This window comes from Brassica napus, chromosome C5 (assembly GCF_020379485.1).
Source record: "Brassica napus cultivar Da-Ae chromosome C5, Da-Ae, whole genome shotgun sequence".
In the NCBI taxonomy this organism is placed as follows: Eukaryota; Viridiplantae; Streptophyta; class Magnoliopsida; order Brassicales; family Brassicaceae; genus Brassica; species Brassica napus.
In genome coordinates, this window is record NC_063448.1 from 28,661,889 (window position 1) to 28,683,109 (window position 21,221).

The 21,221-nt window shown below is 30.9% G+C and overlaps 1 protein-coding gene across 1 annotated transcript; it reads right to left on the reverse strand.

Moving 5' to 3' along the window:
* Positions 1-166: 166 nt before the first annotated feature.
* Positions 167-1,130, reverse strand: LOC106453715. Its single transcript, XM_013895932.1, has 2 exons — positions 888-1,130; positions 167-709 (listed from the first exon to the last, which is right to left on the reverse strand). Exons 1-2 carry the CDS (start codon positions 1,128-1,130, stop codon positions 167-169), a joined length of 786 nt encoding a protein of 261 aa, XP_013751386.1.
* Between the last annotated feature and the right edge of the window lie 20,091 nt (positions 1,131-21,221).

Below are 21,221 nucleotides of genomic sequence, written 5' to 3' on the forward strand. Positions count from 1 at the left end.
AAGGAACAACGTTGTTTTGATCCACTAGGCTGATGCTCCCACCATAAGCTGACGCCCAATAAGCGTTGCTGTAGAAGGCGTCAACCTTACTCTCCACCGACTGCTTTGCATATATAGCAGCAGCCACCGCATGAGTGCAAGGAATGGCCAGTGCCTCAAATTCTTTTCACGAGCAAGTCTTCCTCTCAAGGTCGACACGGTAATACATTCCATTGCCATCCACAACCTTGTACTCTTCGTTTATGATGACTTTCACCGCATATCCTGTCGAATCTGTGAAGTTCTTTGAGAGAATTTCAGCTACCTTCGGAGTTAGCGCTCCCACATTTCTTGCTGCTGCTTCCCGCCTTGTAGCGAACCATCCCATCATCATTGATCTGACATACTCCAGCAGTGGCACAATTGGATACTCCCTTGCTTCAGATAGCGCTGCATTCAGTGACTCTGCCAGGTTACTTGTCATTATGTTGTATCTAGCTCCCTCAAATAGCGACCTCGCCAAGTGTTCAAGCCCTACCCTGATCAGATAGTCTGCACAGGCGATGATGTCAACAACCTTTATCTCGTTGAAGTGCCTGTAGAAATCCTCCATCTTGTACGCTCTTGCTGCTTTTCTCAGCAGGTAAAGCAAATGTCTCTTCTTGAAGATTGTCTGCACGTTTCTCTGTAGATGTAGCAAGCAAGCACAATGCTTGGCCATCGGATAAACCTGCATAAAGATAAGCAACTCGTTAGCGGTTACATATAAGACGTTGTCGTTATCACACATTCATTATATTAACTGCTAAGTTATCTGTTACCAATATAAGTCTACTTTTATCTGTCAAGCTAACTGCTTAAGTTACATGGAATTTAATTCATTTAACTACTTTCGAATAGATGTTTACCCTCAGTATTCCCGAGTAAATGGCGGTGTGCCTGTCTAAGATGAAGACTAGGTCCTCAGCATCCGGAACCACCGCAAGTAGTTTGTTGAAGAACCATGACCATGCCTGGTTGTTCTCGCTGTCAACTACCCCAAAAGCGATGGGAAATATCTGGTAGTTCCCATCATGTGCACTTGCTGTCAGCAAGCACCCAACAAACTTTCCCTTCACGTGGGTCCCATCAATTATTATCACCTTCCTCATGTAAGGTAGCCCATGGATGCTTGCCCCAAACGAAAGAAAGAGGTACTTGAAACGCTGGACCCCTCCATAACCTTGGCTCGTCTCCAAGGCTACCAGTCAACCGGGGTTCGAAACCGCTAGCTGCTGCAAGTAGGAAGGCAAATTAGTATATGCTTCTTCTGCATTTCCCCTCCCATTCTCGATAGCAATCTCTCTTGATTTCCAAGCAGTCCAGTAAGAGATTGGTACACTGTGTTCTGTCCTCATCATCTCTCTTATACCTCCGGGGCGCGGGCCACTCCCTGTTCCAACGTATTTGTTCCTCATCATTCCTCCCACAATGGATGATGTCGCGTGTTTCATGAATTGACCTCTCTCATCCACTGTGCAGTGGTGTTTGTTTTCCATTGTCTTGATTTCAAGCTGCGCGCACCAAGGTATCTTAGCGGCGTACACCCTCCAGGAGCAGCTAATCCCACTGCACTCGAGTACCACCTTTCCGGGTTCTGACTTTCTGACGAAGTACTTAAACTTGTTAGCCAATGCATAGAGTGACATGTGTGTCTTGAGGGCGTCTCTGTCGACAAACACTTGCCCCACATAGAGATGATCGTTTCTTGACATGTCTTTACCATCTGTATTTTTGAGCCAAAACGAGGGTTAGCAAATGATAATATATTTAACTGCTAACTAACTAATTTTATATTTAAATAATTATTTATCGCTACACCTCCACAATATTGAAACATACACTGTTTACCAACCATGATGGATTTACCGTCTACATAACTACATGTCCTCTAAACAATTATTTATCGAAGGTAAAATTACTGCCTAGGAGCTGGCAGTCGTCATCCTCATTTCCCGCATCAGCCAAGCCGAAACGTGCATCACCGGAATCCGGACCAGTATGCAGATTCAAGGATTGGGTTCCATGTGTGTCAGGTTCCGTCGCTATCCCCTTGCCTTTGTCTTTTGCAGCGTGAAGATGTCCAACAACCCCACCAGTAGCTGCAAAAAGCAGAAAATTACAACTAAACTTTTAGTTTTCTGCTAACGCAACAACTACTTTCATACTTAAGGATGATGAACTTATTGTTTAGCAATACAAACCTATCGCTAATGTCAGGTTCTCCTTTTCCGGTGATGCAGTTGGCATCTGTGTCAGCCTGATAATCCCTTCACCACCTTCGGTGAACACATCCATTTAATCAGATGAGTCCGTTACTGACTCATTTCCATCCTCATCGACGATTGGCTGGTCAATCTCAGTTCTCACCACAGACACAGCGTCCTTTTTGATTTTTTCCATTTGCTCACTGCTGCAGATCCTCATGAGCTTTTCTTCGCTAATTTGCAGATATCCTCTGCGACGCATACCTGTAGTTGATACAAATATTAGTACCCGCTACAAAAAAGGTTAACGTGTACAAATTTTTAAAGAGTGTTTCTCCTCCTGGGGCATAGCTTACTTCTCCAAGGGATTGGTTTCGCCGGAACCACATCTCTCCCGTCTTCCGCGACGCCGTACTCTTCCCGGCGCATACTCATGTACCTGTCAACGTTCTGGTGGCCATAAGCCACGCATAGATGGAGGTCCACGAAATCCATCCTCACTGCCATGAAGAGCTCCACATCCCCGTCCTCGTGTATGTCGACAGGTGGAGTTGTGTAGTCTCCAAGGATCTTCATCCAGTCGAGGAAGTCATATGTCAGAGCAACTGGTTCAGAAGGGAGCACACGATACTTGTCCCTCACCATCTCCACTACAGATTCGTAAGTCTCATTCTCCTTCACAACCGCATCGTATTTCACTTCAACGTGGATCTCGAACTTCCATGTTCCCTGAGCAAGTCTTTGCCAGTCCCCAACAACTACTCTCACCAGATGTCCCATCTTTCATGCACAACATGCAAATATAAAGCTTGTCAATCTTTCAGACTTTTGGATATTTTAGATTAAATTGACTACAATTTGAGATAACAAAACAAAGCTCAGATCTTTGATAAAGTTTACCTTTCCTCTAAGAGAGAACGAACACTGTCAACGGAGTCCCTAGCCTCCAAACTCTCAATCACAGTTTTTCGTTTTCACTTTACCTCTCTCTGAAATCTCTTCCCCCTGCTAAGGTTTTATATTCTTCTCTATGAACCCTAGTACCAATCTCTTCTCCCGATACACACTCAAAATAACATTTACCGACACAATCACCATCATAACGATGAGGATTCACTTATTTATCCAGGAGTCCGTCGTCTGCCCCGCCGTCCATCGTCTGACCCAATTTTCTGAACATTTCCCCACCAAATCTGAGGTTTTAAGCAGTCTAACACACGCCTTGTACTACCGCCAAAGCTACCATCAATAAAGGAAGGGTATTTTGGTCCGTACGGGCACAAAAGGTCAGTAGCTTTTGGGGTTTTCGAGAGCAATGGTTATTTCGCCAATATGGGCCATTCTTGGGTATATTACGCCCATTGACCCTTGTATGGAAAAAAAAGACTTTTTAGATTTAATGTTAAGGCTTCAAAATAAGGAACATGAACATAAGAACACAAGATTGTTTTGGGTAGAAAAGTCTACCTCTTTTTTGACTTTTCATTGATTTAAATAGAAAACAACAGAAGCAAATGGAGTCATGGACTCCTTACAAACTGGAATAATGGAAAGTGGAGTTTAACAACTCCTAACAAAACGGTAACGTGAACAAAGTGGTGAACTACCTTCCTAAAGAATAGTTCTTATTATTGAAATAGTAAATCCCATGAACTAAAGAAGTCATGTGTCCTTCCTTAATTCAAATACTTCTTGTTTGAAAATCTTTGGCGGCTTGATCTCTTTCCCTCCACCTCTGTCTCAGTCGAACTCTTCACTGCAGTGATGTCTTTGTCTTGTGACATCCTATCAATACTCCCACGGTCCAAAAGAACCTTGCCCTCAAGGTTCGCATTTAAGTGAGGAAAGCTAACCTTGAGTTGATGATAATCTTCCCATGTTGCTTCTTTTATAGTAAGCGCTTTTTATTGCACCAACGCTTCAGTGATATGTTCCTCTGCAGTTTGCACCTTGCGCACCGATAGTATCTCCTCCGGCTCCAACGAAAAAGCACCGTTGCTTCGTAAGGGTGGTAGCTCAGCTGACACTGGGTCATCATCGACAACACGTTTCTTGAGTAAGGAGACATGGAAGACCGGATGAATTCTGACTCCTTCTAGTAACTTGAGAGGATAAGCAACCTGCCCAATACGCTTCTGAACTTGGAAAGGACCGAAGAAACGGTTTGCTAGCTTCTGTTAAGACCTTTTGAACACCGACTTCTGTCTGTAAGGTTGTAAGCGCAAGAAAACCCATTCGTCTACTGCAAATTCCACATCACGGTGCTTACGATCTGCTTGTTGCTTCATTCTGTTACTAGCTGTTTCCAGATGATGCTTCAGCTCAGTCAACAACTCATCTCTTGTCTGCAACTGTTCGTCAATCTCTTCAACCAAAGAGGAAGTGGAAGCTTGTGTTGTCCATTGAGAGCATGAAATGGGGTTGTACAGGTACTGGAGTGGAAGCTTGTGTTGTACCAATACTTGGCCCATGGAAGGAAAGAGCTCCACTGCTTCGGTTTGTGCTGCACAAAACATCGCAAGAACTGTACGATGCACCTGTTAACCACCTCGGTTTGACCGTCTGTTTGTGGGTGGTATGCAGAAGACATGCGAAGTGTTGTGCCCTGCCTTTTCCATAGTTCCTTCCAGAAGTTTCTGAGTAAGATAGGATCACGATCACTGAGAATAGACCTTGGCAGACCATGGAGTTTGACAACATACTCCACAAAGTTTGTAGCGACCACTGCAACTGTGTAAGGATGCAAGAGAGGGACTAAGTGAGCTGATTTTGTTAAGTGATCGACGATGACCATGATAGACGTGTAACTCAGTGATTTTGGGAGGCCATCGACGAAGTCCATAGAGACATCCTCCCAAAGCTGTTCGGGTATTGGTAATAGCTGGAGGAGGCTGGCTGGAGACATGGTTTAAGACTTTGCCCGTTGACACGTATCACATTGAGCCACATATGCTGCAACAGTTTTATGCATAAAAGGCCAATAGAATTGGCGAGACAGCCTCTTGAAAGTTCGTAAGATACCTGAGTGTCCTCCCATAGTGGTGTTGTGGTGCTCGTGAAGGAGTTGCTGTACCAATGGTGAGTTTGGTGGGATGACGACGCGGTTGCTGTAACGTACGAGACCGTCTTTCCAGGAGTACGGCCGGCCTGGAGCTGATTTTTCTGCTGCTCCTAGACGTAGCAGATATGGATCGGTTTGTGAGAGTGAACGAAGATCATCCCAAAATATGACTTGCGGTAGTGAGATGGCGTTAAGGATTGGACTGTCTGAAACTCGTGACAAAGCATCTGCAGCTGAGTTGGTGCGGCCTGGCTTGTAGATGATGTCGTAGTCATAACCAACCAGCTTACTCATCCATTTTTGTTGTTCTGGATTGAGGATGCGTTGCTAGAGCATGTACCTGAGGCTTCGTTGATCGGTCTGTATAGTGAACTTGCACCCAAGTAAGTAAGGTCTCCATGTCCTTATCGCCACGATAATACCCAGCATCTCACGAGCGTATGTAGACCAAGACTTCTTCCTAGGCCCGAGAGATCTGCTCATAAAAGCAATGGGCTGATGATTCTGAGAAAGGATAGCACAAATACCTTCTCCTGAAGCATCGGTTTCGATCACAAATGGCTGAGAGAAGTTGGGAAGCACCAATGTTGGGGTTGTAGTCATCGCAACCTTCAGTTTCTGGAAAGCTTCTTCAGCTGTAGCATCCCACACGAACTTTCCTTTGCATAAGAGGTTTGTTAGTGGTCTAGCTATGATTCCATAATCCCACACAAATTTGCGATAATAGCCAGTGAGGCCTAGGAAGCCTCTGAGGTCTGTTACTGATGTGGGAACTGGCCAATCCGTCATAGCTTTGATCTTGGAGCAGTCCACCTTTACGCCAGTGTGCGTGATGATATGGCCAAGATAATCCAGCTCCTGCTTTTCGAACTCACACTTCTTCAGTTTAACCGAGAGCTGGTGTTGGCGAATGATACTGAGAACCTCACGAACATGCCGAAAGTGTGTTGCCCAAGTTGGACGGTAGATTAGTATATCGTCAAGAATACCAATACTGAATTTCGCATCAGCGGCCAGAAGATGTCATTCATGAGAGATTGAAAGGTGGAAGGCGCGTTGCAAAGCCCAAAGGGCATCTCCAGATACTCGTAATGGCCGCTATGTGTGCGAAACGCCATTTTGTGTACATCTTGTGGGTGCTTTCGGACTTGGTGACATCCAGCAGTCAGATCGAGCTTAGTGAAGAAAGATGCACCGTGTAATTCGTCGAGAATGTCCTTCACTGTGGAAATACGGAAGCAGTCTTTGACTGTTGCATCGTTGAGAGCTCTGTAGTCTGTGCAAAACTGCCAAGAACCATCTTTCTTTTTAACCAGCAGTACTGGGGAGGAGAAGGGGCTCGAGCTAGGGCGAATGATAACAGTAGTAAGCATGGCATTAACTTGCCGTTCGATCTCATCTTTCTGGAAATACGCATAGCGATAAGGTTGGACGTTGATAGCATTTGTGCCTTCCTTAAGATTGATGTGGTGTTCAATTGATCGCTGAGGTGGAAGACCATCAGGAACACGAAAAATATCATCGAAGTCGTGTAAGATGACTCGCATATCATCGTTGAGAGGCGGCAGCTCCGGTGCGTCGAGAACAGAGCAAACGGCGAAGAGCATCTGTTCTTGTCGGCCCTCTTTTTCAATGTCTTGTTGCGTCGTGGGCTTAATTGCCGGAGGAGAGAGCCCAGTAAGAGTTATTGGGCCGTCCTTCCAAGTAAATTGTAGTGTTTTTGCCGTCCAATCACACAACACAGGCCCAAGGCTTGCCAACCAGTGGACTCCGAAAACCAAATCCAGGCCCGATAACGGAAGAGCATACAGTGTAATCGGGAATTGTGTGTCGCCGATTCCGATTACGACCCCGTGAACGTACGCCGACATCGAAAAGGGCTTCCGTCAGCCACTCTGACAGTGAATTGTTTCATTGGTGTCTCTGCCAGTCGCAAACCCTGAGCTATCTTCTCATTGATAAAATTGTGAGTGGAACCGCTATCAACCAAGGCAAGAAGGGATTTATGTTTGATACTGGTGTGGAGACCGATCGTCGTCGGTGAGTCCCAACCGGTGAGCGCATTGAGCTTAATTTCAGGAGTCGGTGCTTCGTCTTCAAGATCGTTAGTGTCTGAATCGTCATCATCCGCTCCTTCCATGATGAAAAGTTGTGGTTGCTTGCATTTATGGCCCGGTGAGTACCGCTCGTCACAGCTAAAACAGAGACCGAGACTGCATTTTGTTTGAGTTCCTCCCACGTCAATTTGCGAGGTACTGGTGATTGTGTTTCATTGGCTGGTGTCTGTGGAGGAGCCATGCGTGAGTTACCAGAAAAGGTGGTATTAGTGTTGCGCGTGTTGCTCCATCGTGTTAAGGCTTCAAAGCAAGGAACAAGAACATAAGAACACAAGATTGTTTTGGGTATATAAGTCTACCTCTTTTTTGGCTTTTCATTGATTTAAATAGAAAACAAGAGAAGCAAATAGACTCATGGACTCCATACAAACTGGAATAATGGAAAGTGGAGTTTAACAACTACTAACGAAACGGGAACGTGAACAAAGTGGTGAACTACCTTCCTAAAGAATAGTTCTTATTATTGAAATAGTAAAACCCATGAACTAAAGAAGTCAGGTGTCCTTCCTTAATTCAAATACTTCTTGTTTGGAAATCTTTGGCGACTTGATCTCCTTCCCGCCACCTCTGTCTCAGTCGAACTCTTCACTGCAGTGATGTCTTTGTGTTGTGACATCCTATTATTTAACCATTCAAAATAGAGAAAGTTATTTAGATTGTTATTTAGAGAAAGTTAGTTGGAGGTCGTTAAAAAAAAAGTTATTTAGATTGACTCAAAACTTTAAATGGTCACCGGTGTTTGGATTTAAAACGAGCTGAAGAGTTATTAACTACGGAGGATCAGGAATTATTAAATAAGCTCTATCTTGAAAGGGTTCCTACACAAGATAGGATAGTCTGGAACCAAGGGTTTCATCGACAAACTCCGGAAGAACTTTGGAAAACACCACCAATACCTCCAGGGAAGGTGCTCAAAGACAAAATATGAAAGCTTCCAATTATGCCAAAATTAAAACACTTTCTGTGGAGAATAGTATCTAAAGCAATTGCCACATCGACCAGACTCCGTTCTCATGGTATGAATGTTGATCCCTTACGTCAACGATGTGGTTTAGCTGATGAAACAGTAAACCATTGTTTTTACCAGTGCCCGATATCAATAACAATTTGCCGTGGAACAAATTTACCATTTACTTTTTTTTTCTCATCCGGATTCAGATCTTGAACTAAATATTCAACGACTCCTGGAAATTCAACATTATAATTCACTTACTACCTTTCAAAAACTTTTACCATTTTGGATCCTTTGGAACATCTAGACTTTTGGCAATTTCGCAATAAATTATTGTTTCGACTAAAGAATACAAGTGCAACTTCTTTGATTACTGGGCAAGCGCAGAAACACAAGAATCTATACTATATTAAAGCTGAGGCTATAAGCCATCGAGAGTGTCCACGTAAGATTTAAAACCACCAATCGTATTATGACAAATCAGCATTATAGTTTGTTATTTTTCGAAAATATCAATATTTTCCAAAATTGTTTACTTCAAATTAAAATAGAAATACATATCAAATAAGGTAAACTAACAAAATTAAAAATATTTAAATAAATAATGTTAATATCTATAATAATTTCGAAATTTAAAATGAATTAACTAATGAAAATAGTAATTAATTTTTCGAAAAAATAATTAAACATTTTGTTAACTTAATATAGTATTTATATTTTTGTACATTTACCTTATTCAATATTGATTTATATTTTAGTTTGAAATAAACATTTTTTGGTAATATTAAAATTTTTAAAAATAGTAAATTTAAATAATTATTTGTCATAATTTCCAAAAATTGTTTACTTCAAATTAAAATAGAAATAAATATCAAATAAGGTAAACTAACAAAATTAAAAATAATTAAATAAATTATGTTAATATCTATAATAATTTCGAAATTTAAATTAATTAACTAATTAAAATAGTAATTAATTCAAAATTTTAAAACTTTCAAATAATTTTAATATAACTTTAATACATGATTCTTAAAATTTAGGCTATAAGTTATACTTAATTTATGTTAATTTTCTAAAATAGTATCTATATCAAGTCAATTAATTTTAATGATTCTTTTGTTAGTTTACTTTATTTTGTTGGGATATTTATTTGATTTTATTGTAAAATATTTTTTTTGGAAATATTGACATTTTTAAAATAGTAAACTAAAATCTAATATGGACACATTCAATGGTTTATAACCTCAATACTAACCCTTAAGGAATTACATGCTGCTGTTAAGTTTTGTGAAAGGCCTCTACTTTCTGAGTACTACATCTTTGGGGAAGCTACAAACTGTAAGAAAAATCCAACAATATCTTCACTTGTTTGGTGTCATGAAGAATGTTGTAGCAGTGTTGTTTATGTCTTATTTATAAGGCTTTTGTATTTGGGAAGAATGCGGAGCTATGCGCTGCCTTTCTTATCCTAAATATATCAGTGTCCTGCCAGAATGCAAGAATAAGGGAACACTGCCAAGGTAAGCTCATACATCTAGACAATAGTTCATGCATATTTCTTGTGATGCATTCATTCATATTTTCTGATGTGGTTAGGTTAATAAGGGAACCAAGACAAAAAAATTCTTCTCCTCGCATGTGGGAGTAATACACAGAAACTATCCCATGTTTCAGCGAGAGGACAATAAGATCAAAATCTTGCTTGAACACATGAATACAACACAATATACTTCTGAGTTTCTGACTATCTTTGGCAAATATTTAGGTAAAGCCTATCTTATCTCATTACGTTATACAACATTAGTTAAATAGTATATGCTAGGCTGTTTGGGCGTGGAGATTCATAAGTTATTATGTTTATTTTGCAATACAGGTTTCAATATTTGAGTTCATTGTAGGTTCTGTCTGCTGAGCTTTCAAATCAGAGAGGTTTTTGCAAGAGAAAAATATGTCACTGATTAATGGCACCAATAGCATCGCATTACTCAGCGTAATGGTAGGATTACCGGTGAGCCTCAATCTTTTCTTATGAACTTATTGAGTATTTATTTGCTCCAAATAAAGTACTTCTTATGAGTATCTTTAACAAGTATCAAAAAACCATTTTGAGTACATTTTTTTCTGAAAGTTTCTCTTTATAACACAAAATTCAGGAGCCCATCTTGAAAGGAGAGTTGGTTGATCGCGGAGCGTAAGAATCTGTAATGGTAAGCATGCATTGTACTCCAACAAATATGTCTTGGGATATCAGGTAAAACTTGTGAGTTCGATTCTTCATTATAACTTTTTCTCTTCATGTTCACTGACACTGGCTCAAAACCATTACGGAGGTTGGGCTGCATGGAGAGCAAGTAAATGTTTACACAGATCACGGGGCAGCCACAAATCAGTGGAAGCAGTACACAGACTACAAAATCCAGCCTCTAACCTGGTACAAGGTATTGAAAAAACAAGCAGTACTAGGTCAATATATAACTAGGTTTTACACATATGATTTACAACCACTAATCATGATATGACAAATCATCATTTAATTATTATTTTCAAAAATTTAAACATTTCCAAAAAAAATGTTTACGTTAAAATAAAATGGAAATGCATATCAAATAACTAACAAAGGTAAAAACATTATAACATAATTAACTTAATATAGAACAATTTCTAAATTTAAAATAAAATCAAATTATGAAAATAGTAATTAATTTTAAAATAAAAAATTTCAATTTAATTATAACAACATACATTTAACACATGATTCTTAAACTTTAAACTATAAGTTATTGAAATATTAAAAAATAACATATAATATATATGTTGTGGATATAAATCATTAAGAGTGTCCACATATTATTTTAAAATATTAAGAAAAAAAAAATATATATATATATACATATACTTATATATATATATATCAAATCACTATTTTATTTATTAATTTTAAAAATTTTGAGGATCTCTAAATAATTTTTCTTTCAAAATAAATTGGCAAAAATATTAAATTTATAAAAAAATTAAACAAAATTATTTAATGGAACCAATTTGATATATATGCTAAATATTTGGAAGACTAGCATAAAATTAACTAACAAAAAAATCTTAAAGAATACAAAAATTTAAAACAATAAACAGAATTTGAATTTGAAAACCCATATAGCTTTCAATGTTAAGGCTATATATTATTTAAAAGGGAAAATCTCATTTTAAACACTGAGAGTGTCACTTTCTAGCACTTTAAACACTGAAGTTTTTTTACTATCACTTTAAACCTTCAAAGTGACATTTTTATCATGATAAACCTCCAAAGGCGTTTTCCTGTTCATAAATGACCGATACTGTTCATTTTACAGGTCAAAATGATGACGTGTCGGTTTCTTGTTTTTTTTTTTAGATAAAAATTAAAATACAGAAAAAATCGAATGAAATTGGAAAAAAATTGTAAAAAATTCAAAACAAAATTTAAAAAACACAAAAACTAAAATTTAAAACTTCAAAATAAAATAAAATATTAAAAATCTAAGAATTCAAAAATAAGATCTAAAATTAAAATGTGAAATTTAAAAAAAAGAATTTTTTTAATTTTTTTAAAAACATTTCTAAAATTAGATCTAAAATTAAAAATTCAAACTTAAAAATTAAAGTTGTAAAAAAAATTATAAATATTTAACCAAAAAAAATATATTTATTTTAAAATTTCATCCAATTAAAGTGACTGTCACTTATGATGATATCAAAACTTCACCCCATGTTAATTGATGGTGACCACACGCAGAGCTAATATTTCTCTCAAATAGATTATTTTGAGTTTTTTCCCTAAACGATTTTCTAAGAAAGAAAACGACCAAAATGTTTCATTAAAGATGCAAAAGACTCTTATACACTAAATATATTTTAGATCTTATTTTAGAATTTTTAAAATTTTATTTTTCATTTTTAAATTTTACATTTTAATTTTAGATCTTATTTTTGAATTTTTAGAATTTTATTTATTTTTAAGTTTGTAATTATAATTTTTATGTTTTTTTAAATTTTAATTTTTTTAATTTTGTTTTGAATTTTTTATTTTTTTTTCCAATTTCATTCAAATTTTTCTTTATTTTTATGTATTTATACGTATTTTTATTTTATTTTTTATTTTTAAGAAAAAAAAGAAACCGACACGTCATCATTTTATCTTGTAAAATAAACAGTACCTGTCGCCTATGAACATGAAAACGTCGTTGGAGGTATATTATGATAAAAATGTCAGTTCGAAGGTTTAAAGTGTTAGTAAAAAAACTTCAGTGTTTAAACTGTCAGAAAATGACACTCTCACATATCGTATATAATAAAAATATACCAAATCATCATCTTAATTTGATAACTTAGGCAACAAAATCTCAGAAACTTCTTTCTCTCAAAATGAAATGAAAATCAAATAAAGTAAACAAATTAAAGAATTATTATTAAAAAATAATAAACTTGATATACAAACTAAATATTTGAAAGTACAAATAAATCATTCTTACAAAAAAAATTTGAGAAATGAAGTTTAAAAAAAAGAATTTTTTAAAAGAAAATCATATATGTAAAAAAAAAAAAATCAATATAAAATAATCAATTAAAAATCATATATATACTAACTTATTGAAAGCTTAACATCATAAGAATTTAATCCAATTAACCGGAATTTTTTGAGAATTCATTCTTACAAAAATTTAATGATAATAAAATATATTTTCAGAACAATGTTAATAAAATATAAGAAAACCTATAAAGTCTAAATAGCTCACCAAATAATTAATTTAGTTTCTAATAATATTTACTATAACTACTGACATGAAAATATAGTCTCAGCGACAACATAAAAAATATGAAGAACATTAAATATATGTTTATCAGTTGAAATATATTAAAATATTAATCAATAAACTAAAACACTGTAATTTTAACAAATTTCAAACAATTGGGATAAGTATCTATGAACTAATAAAGTATCATATTTCCGACACTATTAATTTATATTGTAACTAGAACAAGTAGAAGATGAATGTAATATTATAGATTTATATTTTATTATTTAATAAAATAAAATATTACTTAACATTAGTTAGAATTATATATATTTATTTGCCCTTTTCTTAAATATAACAAGAAAATTTTAATGTTATTTAAAATTTAAAACATTTACGACTAAATATTGAATCTAAATATAATAAAATTCTATATAAATATAAAAATAAATAAATAATAGTATCAAGTATACATGCATGTAAAACCGTATAATAATCATAAGTTAATTGTAAAACTTTACTTTTTTTGTAACACCGTAAAACTTTACTTAAGATAAGGAAAACATAAAAAAATTATTAACATAGCTTAATCATTCACTCATTAAAATAGAAAAATAAATTAAAATATGATAAACTATTTATAACAATGTACTAGCAATTAATAGACATAGAAAAATCTAAATATGTTTTTTTAAACTTATATATTTACACATATAAGAATTTACAGAGTATTATTTAAAACATATAGTTTATAAAAATTTGAATAAGAAAATTTTAAATCATATTTTGAATACATTTTTGTAAGAAATTTATACAACTTAATTATTAATATATTAAAAATAAATAAATAAATTATTAATATAGTTGTGTTGAAAGACACACGATAATCACTAATTAACATATTCTTTAAGTCTGATATTGTCCTTAAATCTATCCTATATAAAAGTTGAGGCTACAAACCGTCGAGAGCGTCCACGTAGGATTTTAAACGATCAATCGTTTTATGAAAAGTCGACACTTTAATTTTTTATTTTCAAATATGTCAATGCTTCCAAAATATAAAAAAATATAAAAATGTCAATATTACCAAATAAATTGTTTATTTCAAACTATAATATAAATCAATATCAAATAAGGTAAATTTACAAAGATATAAATACTATATTAAGTTAACATAATGTTTAATAGTTTTTCAAAAATTCAAAATAAATAACCAAAAGAATAATTAAATTTAAAATGCAAAACTTTCAAATAATTATAATTATATAAATCTAAATTTAAACTCATGATTTTCAAAGTTTAGGTTACATAATATTGGAAATATTCAGAAATAACATATAATATAAATATATGTTGATATTATAAATCATTGAGAATATTCACATATTATTTTAAAGCACTAAAAATCTATGAATTGTTTTTTTTTAATTTTCTATTTCTAAAAATGTCAATATTACAAAAATAATATTTCAAAAATAAAATCTATATCTATACTATATAAAATTTGAGAATATAAACCATTGAAGACTTCCACGTAGGATTTTAAATAACCAATCGTATTATGACAAAAAATATTTAATTTGTTATTTTTAAGTATGTCAATGTTTCAAAAAAACTGTTTATTTCATAATAAAAAATCAATATCAGATAAGGCAAAATAACAAAAGTAAAAACGTTATACATATATTAACTTAATATATATATATATTAATAATTTCGAAATTTAACATAAATTAACTAAAAATAATAATTAATTTAAAATGCAATAATTCAAACAATTATAACTATCAATTTAACTCATGATTTGAAAAATTTAGGCTATATACTCTCAATATAAAAGTTGAGACTATAAGCCATCGAGAGCGTCCACGTAGGATGTTAAACGACCAATCATATTATGACACATCGACATTTTAATTTGTTATTTTTAAATATGTCAATGTTTCCAAGAAAAAATTATAAGAATATCAACATTACCAAATAAATTGTTTATTTCAAACTATAATATAAATCAATATCAAATAAGGTAAATTTACAAAGATATAAATACTATATTAAGTTAACATAATGTTTAATAGTTTTTCAAAAATTAAAAATAAATAACCAAAAAAATAATTAAATTTAAAATACAAGACTTTCAAACAATTATAATTATATAAATTGAAATTTAAACTCATGATTTTCAAATTTTAGGTTACATACTATTGAAAATATTCAGAAATAGCATATAGTATATATATATATGTTGATATTATAAATCATTGAGAATATTCACATATTATTTTAAACCACTAAAAATCTACGGATTCTTTTTTTAAAAATTTTTTATTTCTAAAAATGTCAATATTACAAAAACGTATTTCAAAAATAAAATCTATATCTATACTATATAAAAGTTGAGATTATAAACCATTGAAGGCTTACATGTAGGATTTTAAACGACCAATCGTATTATGACAAAAATATTTAATTAGTTATTTTTAAGTATGTTAATATTTCCAAAAAACTGTTTATTTCATAATAAAAAATAAATATCAGATAAGGCAAAATAACAAAAGTAAAAACATGATACATATATTAACTTAATATATATATATATATATATATTAATAATTTCAAAATTTAACATAAATTAACTAAAAGTAATAATTAATTTAAGATGCAATAATTCAAACAATTATAACTATCAATTTAACTCATGATTTTCAAAATTTATGCTATATACTATTAAAAATATTCATAAATAACATACATTATATATAAGCTAAGAATATAAATCAGTGAAAAACATTTCATTATATTTTGATTAGGATTTAGAAAATTCCATAAAATCATTTAAAATAAAATAAAAACTAATATCAAGCAAGGCAAGTTAACAAAAGTAAAACATCATAAATAAATTTATTTAATATATATAATATTTCTCAAAATGTAATATTAAAATAAAATACAAAATAAGAATTAATATACAAATACAAGACTTTCAAACAATTATAAGTAGTCATTAATTAACATTAAGTCATGATTTTCAAAATTTAGAATATATGCTATTGAAAATATTCAAAAATAACATATATTATATATGAGACTATAAGTAATTGACAGTATACACATAGGATTAGAAAAAAAATAATCAAAATATGAAAAATCATAATTATAGTTTACTATTTTTAAAATGTTAAAATTTCCAAAATTGATAATACAAAATGGAATTCAACATCAAATAAGGTAAACTATTAAATAAAAGTTGAGGCTATAAGTCATTAAGAGCGTACACATATGATTTAAAACAACCTATCATATTATGACAAATAAGCATTTTAATTTGTTAGTTTTAAATATATCAATGTTTCCAAGAAACTGTTTATTTCATAATAATAAGAAATAAATATTGAATAAGGCAAAGTTACAAAACTAAAAAAATCATAGATATATTAACTTTATATATATATATACATATAATAATTTTGACATTTAACATGAATTAACTAAAAATAATAATTAATTTTAAAATTCAATAATTCAAACAATTATAACTACAAATTTAACTCATGATTTTCAAATTTAGGCTATACACTATTGAAAACATTTATAAATAACATACATTATATATAAGCTAAGACTATAAATCAGTGAGAAACAATTTATTATATTTGGATTAGGAATTAAAATATTTCATAAAATCATTTAAATAAAATAGAAACCAATATCAAAACATTAACGAAAGTAAAACATTATAAATAAAATTTACTTAATAAATAATATTTCTCGAAATGTAACATTAAAATAAAATACAAAATAAGAATTTATATTAAGAATACAAGACGCTGACAAAAAAAAAATTAAGAATATAAGACTTTCAAACAATTATAAGTAAATTAATTTTACTCATTGTTTTCAAAGTTTAGGCTATATATTATTGAAAATATTCAAAAATATCATCTACTATATATGAGATTATAAGTCATTGAGAGCATACACATAGGATTAGAAAAAAAAAATCAAAATATGAAAAATTATAATTAGAGTTTACTATTTTTAAAATGTTAAAATTTCTAAAATTGATAATACAAAATGAAATTCAACATCAAATAAGGTAAACTAATAAATAAATAATTAAAATGCAATTAATTCATATAGATATATTAAATATTTGGAAATTTAACAAACAAATTAACCAAAATAATATAAAATATAAAGGAACAATATTTTTCCTTCCAAGAACACAAAACAGAAATATACTCTTCAAAATAAAATTTTAAAAAGTGTATTTTCATAATAAATTATAAATCAATATCAAATGTGTTTTCTTAAATAATATCCAAATCGAAAAACCAAACATAATCTTCATGAACAAGGAAAGCGTTAAGAATAAATGATTTGAAGTGAATGAAAAATAACGGTGAATGAGAAATAGTACAAAGAAAAATGTAAAACATCCGCGATGGATTGTAGACATACAAAGCCAAAGACAAAATCTAATAAACAAAAAATGTATCTTACCAAAAAATCGGATAGAGTCGAGAATAATACCAATATAAGAAAAAGATTTGAAATTTACATTCGCTCTATATGAAAGACGTTAAGTAAGAGAACATAGAGAGAGTCGCAAGCCACAATTTATTTATGAGTTTCAAATTATTTTAATCAATCAAAAAATTAACGAATTTATTTATCCATTAAAATTTTAAATATTAATCAACACTATTATTTTATGTTTGTAAAAATATTCTTTTAGTTAGTTACAGTCAAAATCTTCATAGAAAATAACAAATCAGCTATAATGAAATAAATCTCATATGATGTGATTCACAAGATTTTTAAAAATTATTTTTATTAAAGCAAACTAAATGATAAATTCTTATAATCATTAGTCTGATTCACCTCATATAACATATAAAGTTTAAGATGCTCCCTGTTGAATTATGTTAAATAAAATATTTAGAGAACAATTTTTACAAGTTAGAAAAAAATAAAGAATCTAAGAAAGCATGTCAAATAAGTTATTAAAATTAAGATTTTTAATAAAATTATAAGGACGACCAACAATAAATTAGCATGAAGGATAACATATAATAATGATAGAAAAAAGAATAAATATGAATTTATCATCAACAAACTAAAAACATACAAATTTACAAACTTATAACATTTAAAAAAAAATCTTAAGATTACAATGAGTACGCTATCTAAGACGTCTGTTATCTTATTGCCAGCATTTAGCAACTAGAAATATATTTTTATCAAATTATATAATAGTTTATAAAGGATCTTAAAAATATTCAAGGAAACTCTGAAACAAACATATATTATCTATCATACCAAAATAATATTTTTCATATAAAAAAGTAAATTATGATATATTGTAATGCATTATAAAATCATACAGGCTTCACTAGTATACAACTAAATAATTAGATTAAGTAATAGATAAATATTATACTTTAGGTTCTCTACATTATTAATTCAAAAAATAAAATGTTACTTACCATTTGTTTAATCCATTATATTTAATTTAAATTTATATTATCTTACAAAGATTATTTAATATTAATTAATGTTTATCAAAATATTTGTTGCGATTAAATTTTAAATTTAAATATTATACTATTACATATCTATATATATATGTAAAAAAATCACACATTAATTATAAATGTTTTTCTGAATGTAAAGAAAAATTAAATATTATGCAAATAGTTTAATCGCTTATGTTATTCAAACAAAATATATATAATTTTTTGATATTAACAGCTTACATGCATTGAGTAATGTACCTAATATTTTAAAATATAATTTAATATTTCCAAAACAATGAATATGTTTATAAACATGATTATTGTATCTATAAATATAAGTAACTAAATAGCTAATAACATGGTATAATTATAAATAAAAATAAATATTAAAATCAACAAATCATATTTTAAATAAAAAATTATATAAATCAATTAAAGTGTTAGTTTAAAAGTTATTATAAAACTAAATTAAATTATTAATACCGACTCGCGCGTAGCGCGAGTATAAAATCTAGTCTATACTATATAAAAGTTGAGGTTATAAGACATCAAGGGCGTCCACGTAGAATTTAAAACAATCAATCGTACTTTGACATATCGTTATATTAGTTTATTGTTTATAAAAATTTTTAGTATTTTCAAAATTATATTAAAAACGAAATTAATATTCCATATATAAATTAAACTAACAAAATAAATATTAACAGTTTAGAACTTGTTTTAAAATGTTAATTATTATAGTAAAATAGAAAATCAAAAGTAAAAAAAGCTATATAAGCCACTAAGAGCGTTCACATATGATTTAAAATAACCAATCATATTATGAAACATCATTATATTAGTTTATATTATTTCTAGAAAACATTAATATTTCTAAAATTATATTAAAAACGAAATTAATATTTCATATAATAACTTAAACTAACAAAATAAATATTAATATTTTATAACTTGCTTCAAAATGTTAATTGTTATAGTAAAATGGAAATTCAAAATTAAAATCGTAATATTAACAAAAAATTATTGTTTTCTTTGGTATAATAAATTTAAAATATATTTTATACAAAAATAAAATAGTAATCTAATGTTAAAATAGTAAAAGTAACAAAAAAATCATCGAAACCATGGGAAATTGCCAAAATACAACATTCATAATACTACTTTTCATGTTTACTTTAACACTTTGAACCTCATTTTAAAGAGGAAAAAGACATTTATAATCTTAAGGTTAACTAATATTTTGACAAATCATTGTTTTGATTTACTATTTTTTAAAAATGTCAATATTTTCAAAAATTATTAATTTCAAAATAAAACAGAAACCAATATCAAATTAGTTAAGTTAACAAAAGTAAAACATTACAAATAAGTTAACTTAATATATAAAATATTTTTTGAAATTTAACATTTATATATACATACAAAATAATTATTAATTTAAAAAATACAAAACTTTCAAAAAATTATAAGTAAATAAATTTAACTCATGAGTTTCAAACTTCAGGCTATATGCTAATGAAAATATTCACAAATAACATATACTATGTATAAGTTGAAGGTATAAATAATTGAGAATGTTCGCATAATATTTTTTAAAAACAAAATATGCTAAATCATCATTTTATTTACTATATCAAACTGAAGCTAAAAGCCATTGAGAATATACACATAGGATTATAAACAACAAATCAAAATACAAAAATCATAATTTTAGTTTACTATTTTGTAAAATGTTAAAATTATAAACAACCAACCAAATCAAAGAATCACATAATCCTCATGAACAATGTTTTCAGTAATTTTTGACATCAATTTATATCTATTAATATAAAATAGAGATTTATTCTCTTCTCCTCTTACCACCTAAGAAAATAGTATAAGGAGGAGCCGACACGTGTCTCTTATTGTTGCTTTCGTTTGGATTATTTGGTTTTCAGGATTTCCATTAGGCTTAAGGTCTTCCAGATCTTGTAGCAACTCCGTCGTCTTGACATCGATGTTCATTTAAACCGCCTCTGAAGCCCCAATGACGTAACGGCTGTCATTCGAATTCAATCAATCTTATTAAATTTCTTATTAAACGCTGATGAAACCATTCCTCCCACTACATCTTATTTAAACCACCTCCTCTTTCTTCCATATTAACGAGTCTAGATCTATAAATAAGGGTATTGGATTCTGTGAAATTCATCACTTCTCCCTTTTAATCATTAGAATCTTCGCAAATAACCAGACCAGGAATGGCAACCTCCTTCCTTCTGCTCGCCGCACCGACTTGAAAGCAATAAGTTTTAGGAACTTGAATCTATACGGACGTGTCAAGTTCGGTTCTTTGCTCTGTGTGTAGTGACGTAGTAGCACTTTGTCTATCCCTGAGATCTCTAGAATTAGTAAGCAGAATCGTCGCCGAGTCTGAGGTCGGTAATGTCACCGTCGGATACAGCTTATGGCGATGTTTCATCTGCTCTTCAGCTTATTAATCACCATAACCGACCAAAATCTCGGAAAATGAAAAACCTAGAAAGCTCGAGAATCACAAACGAAAATGCGTGCCGGAGAGAGAAAGGAGAAAGAAGCT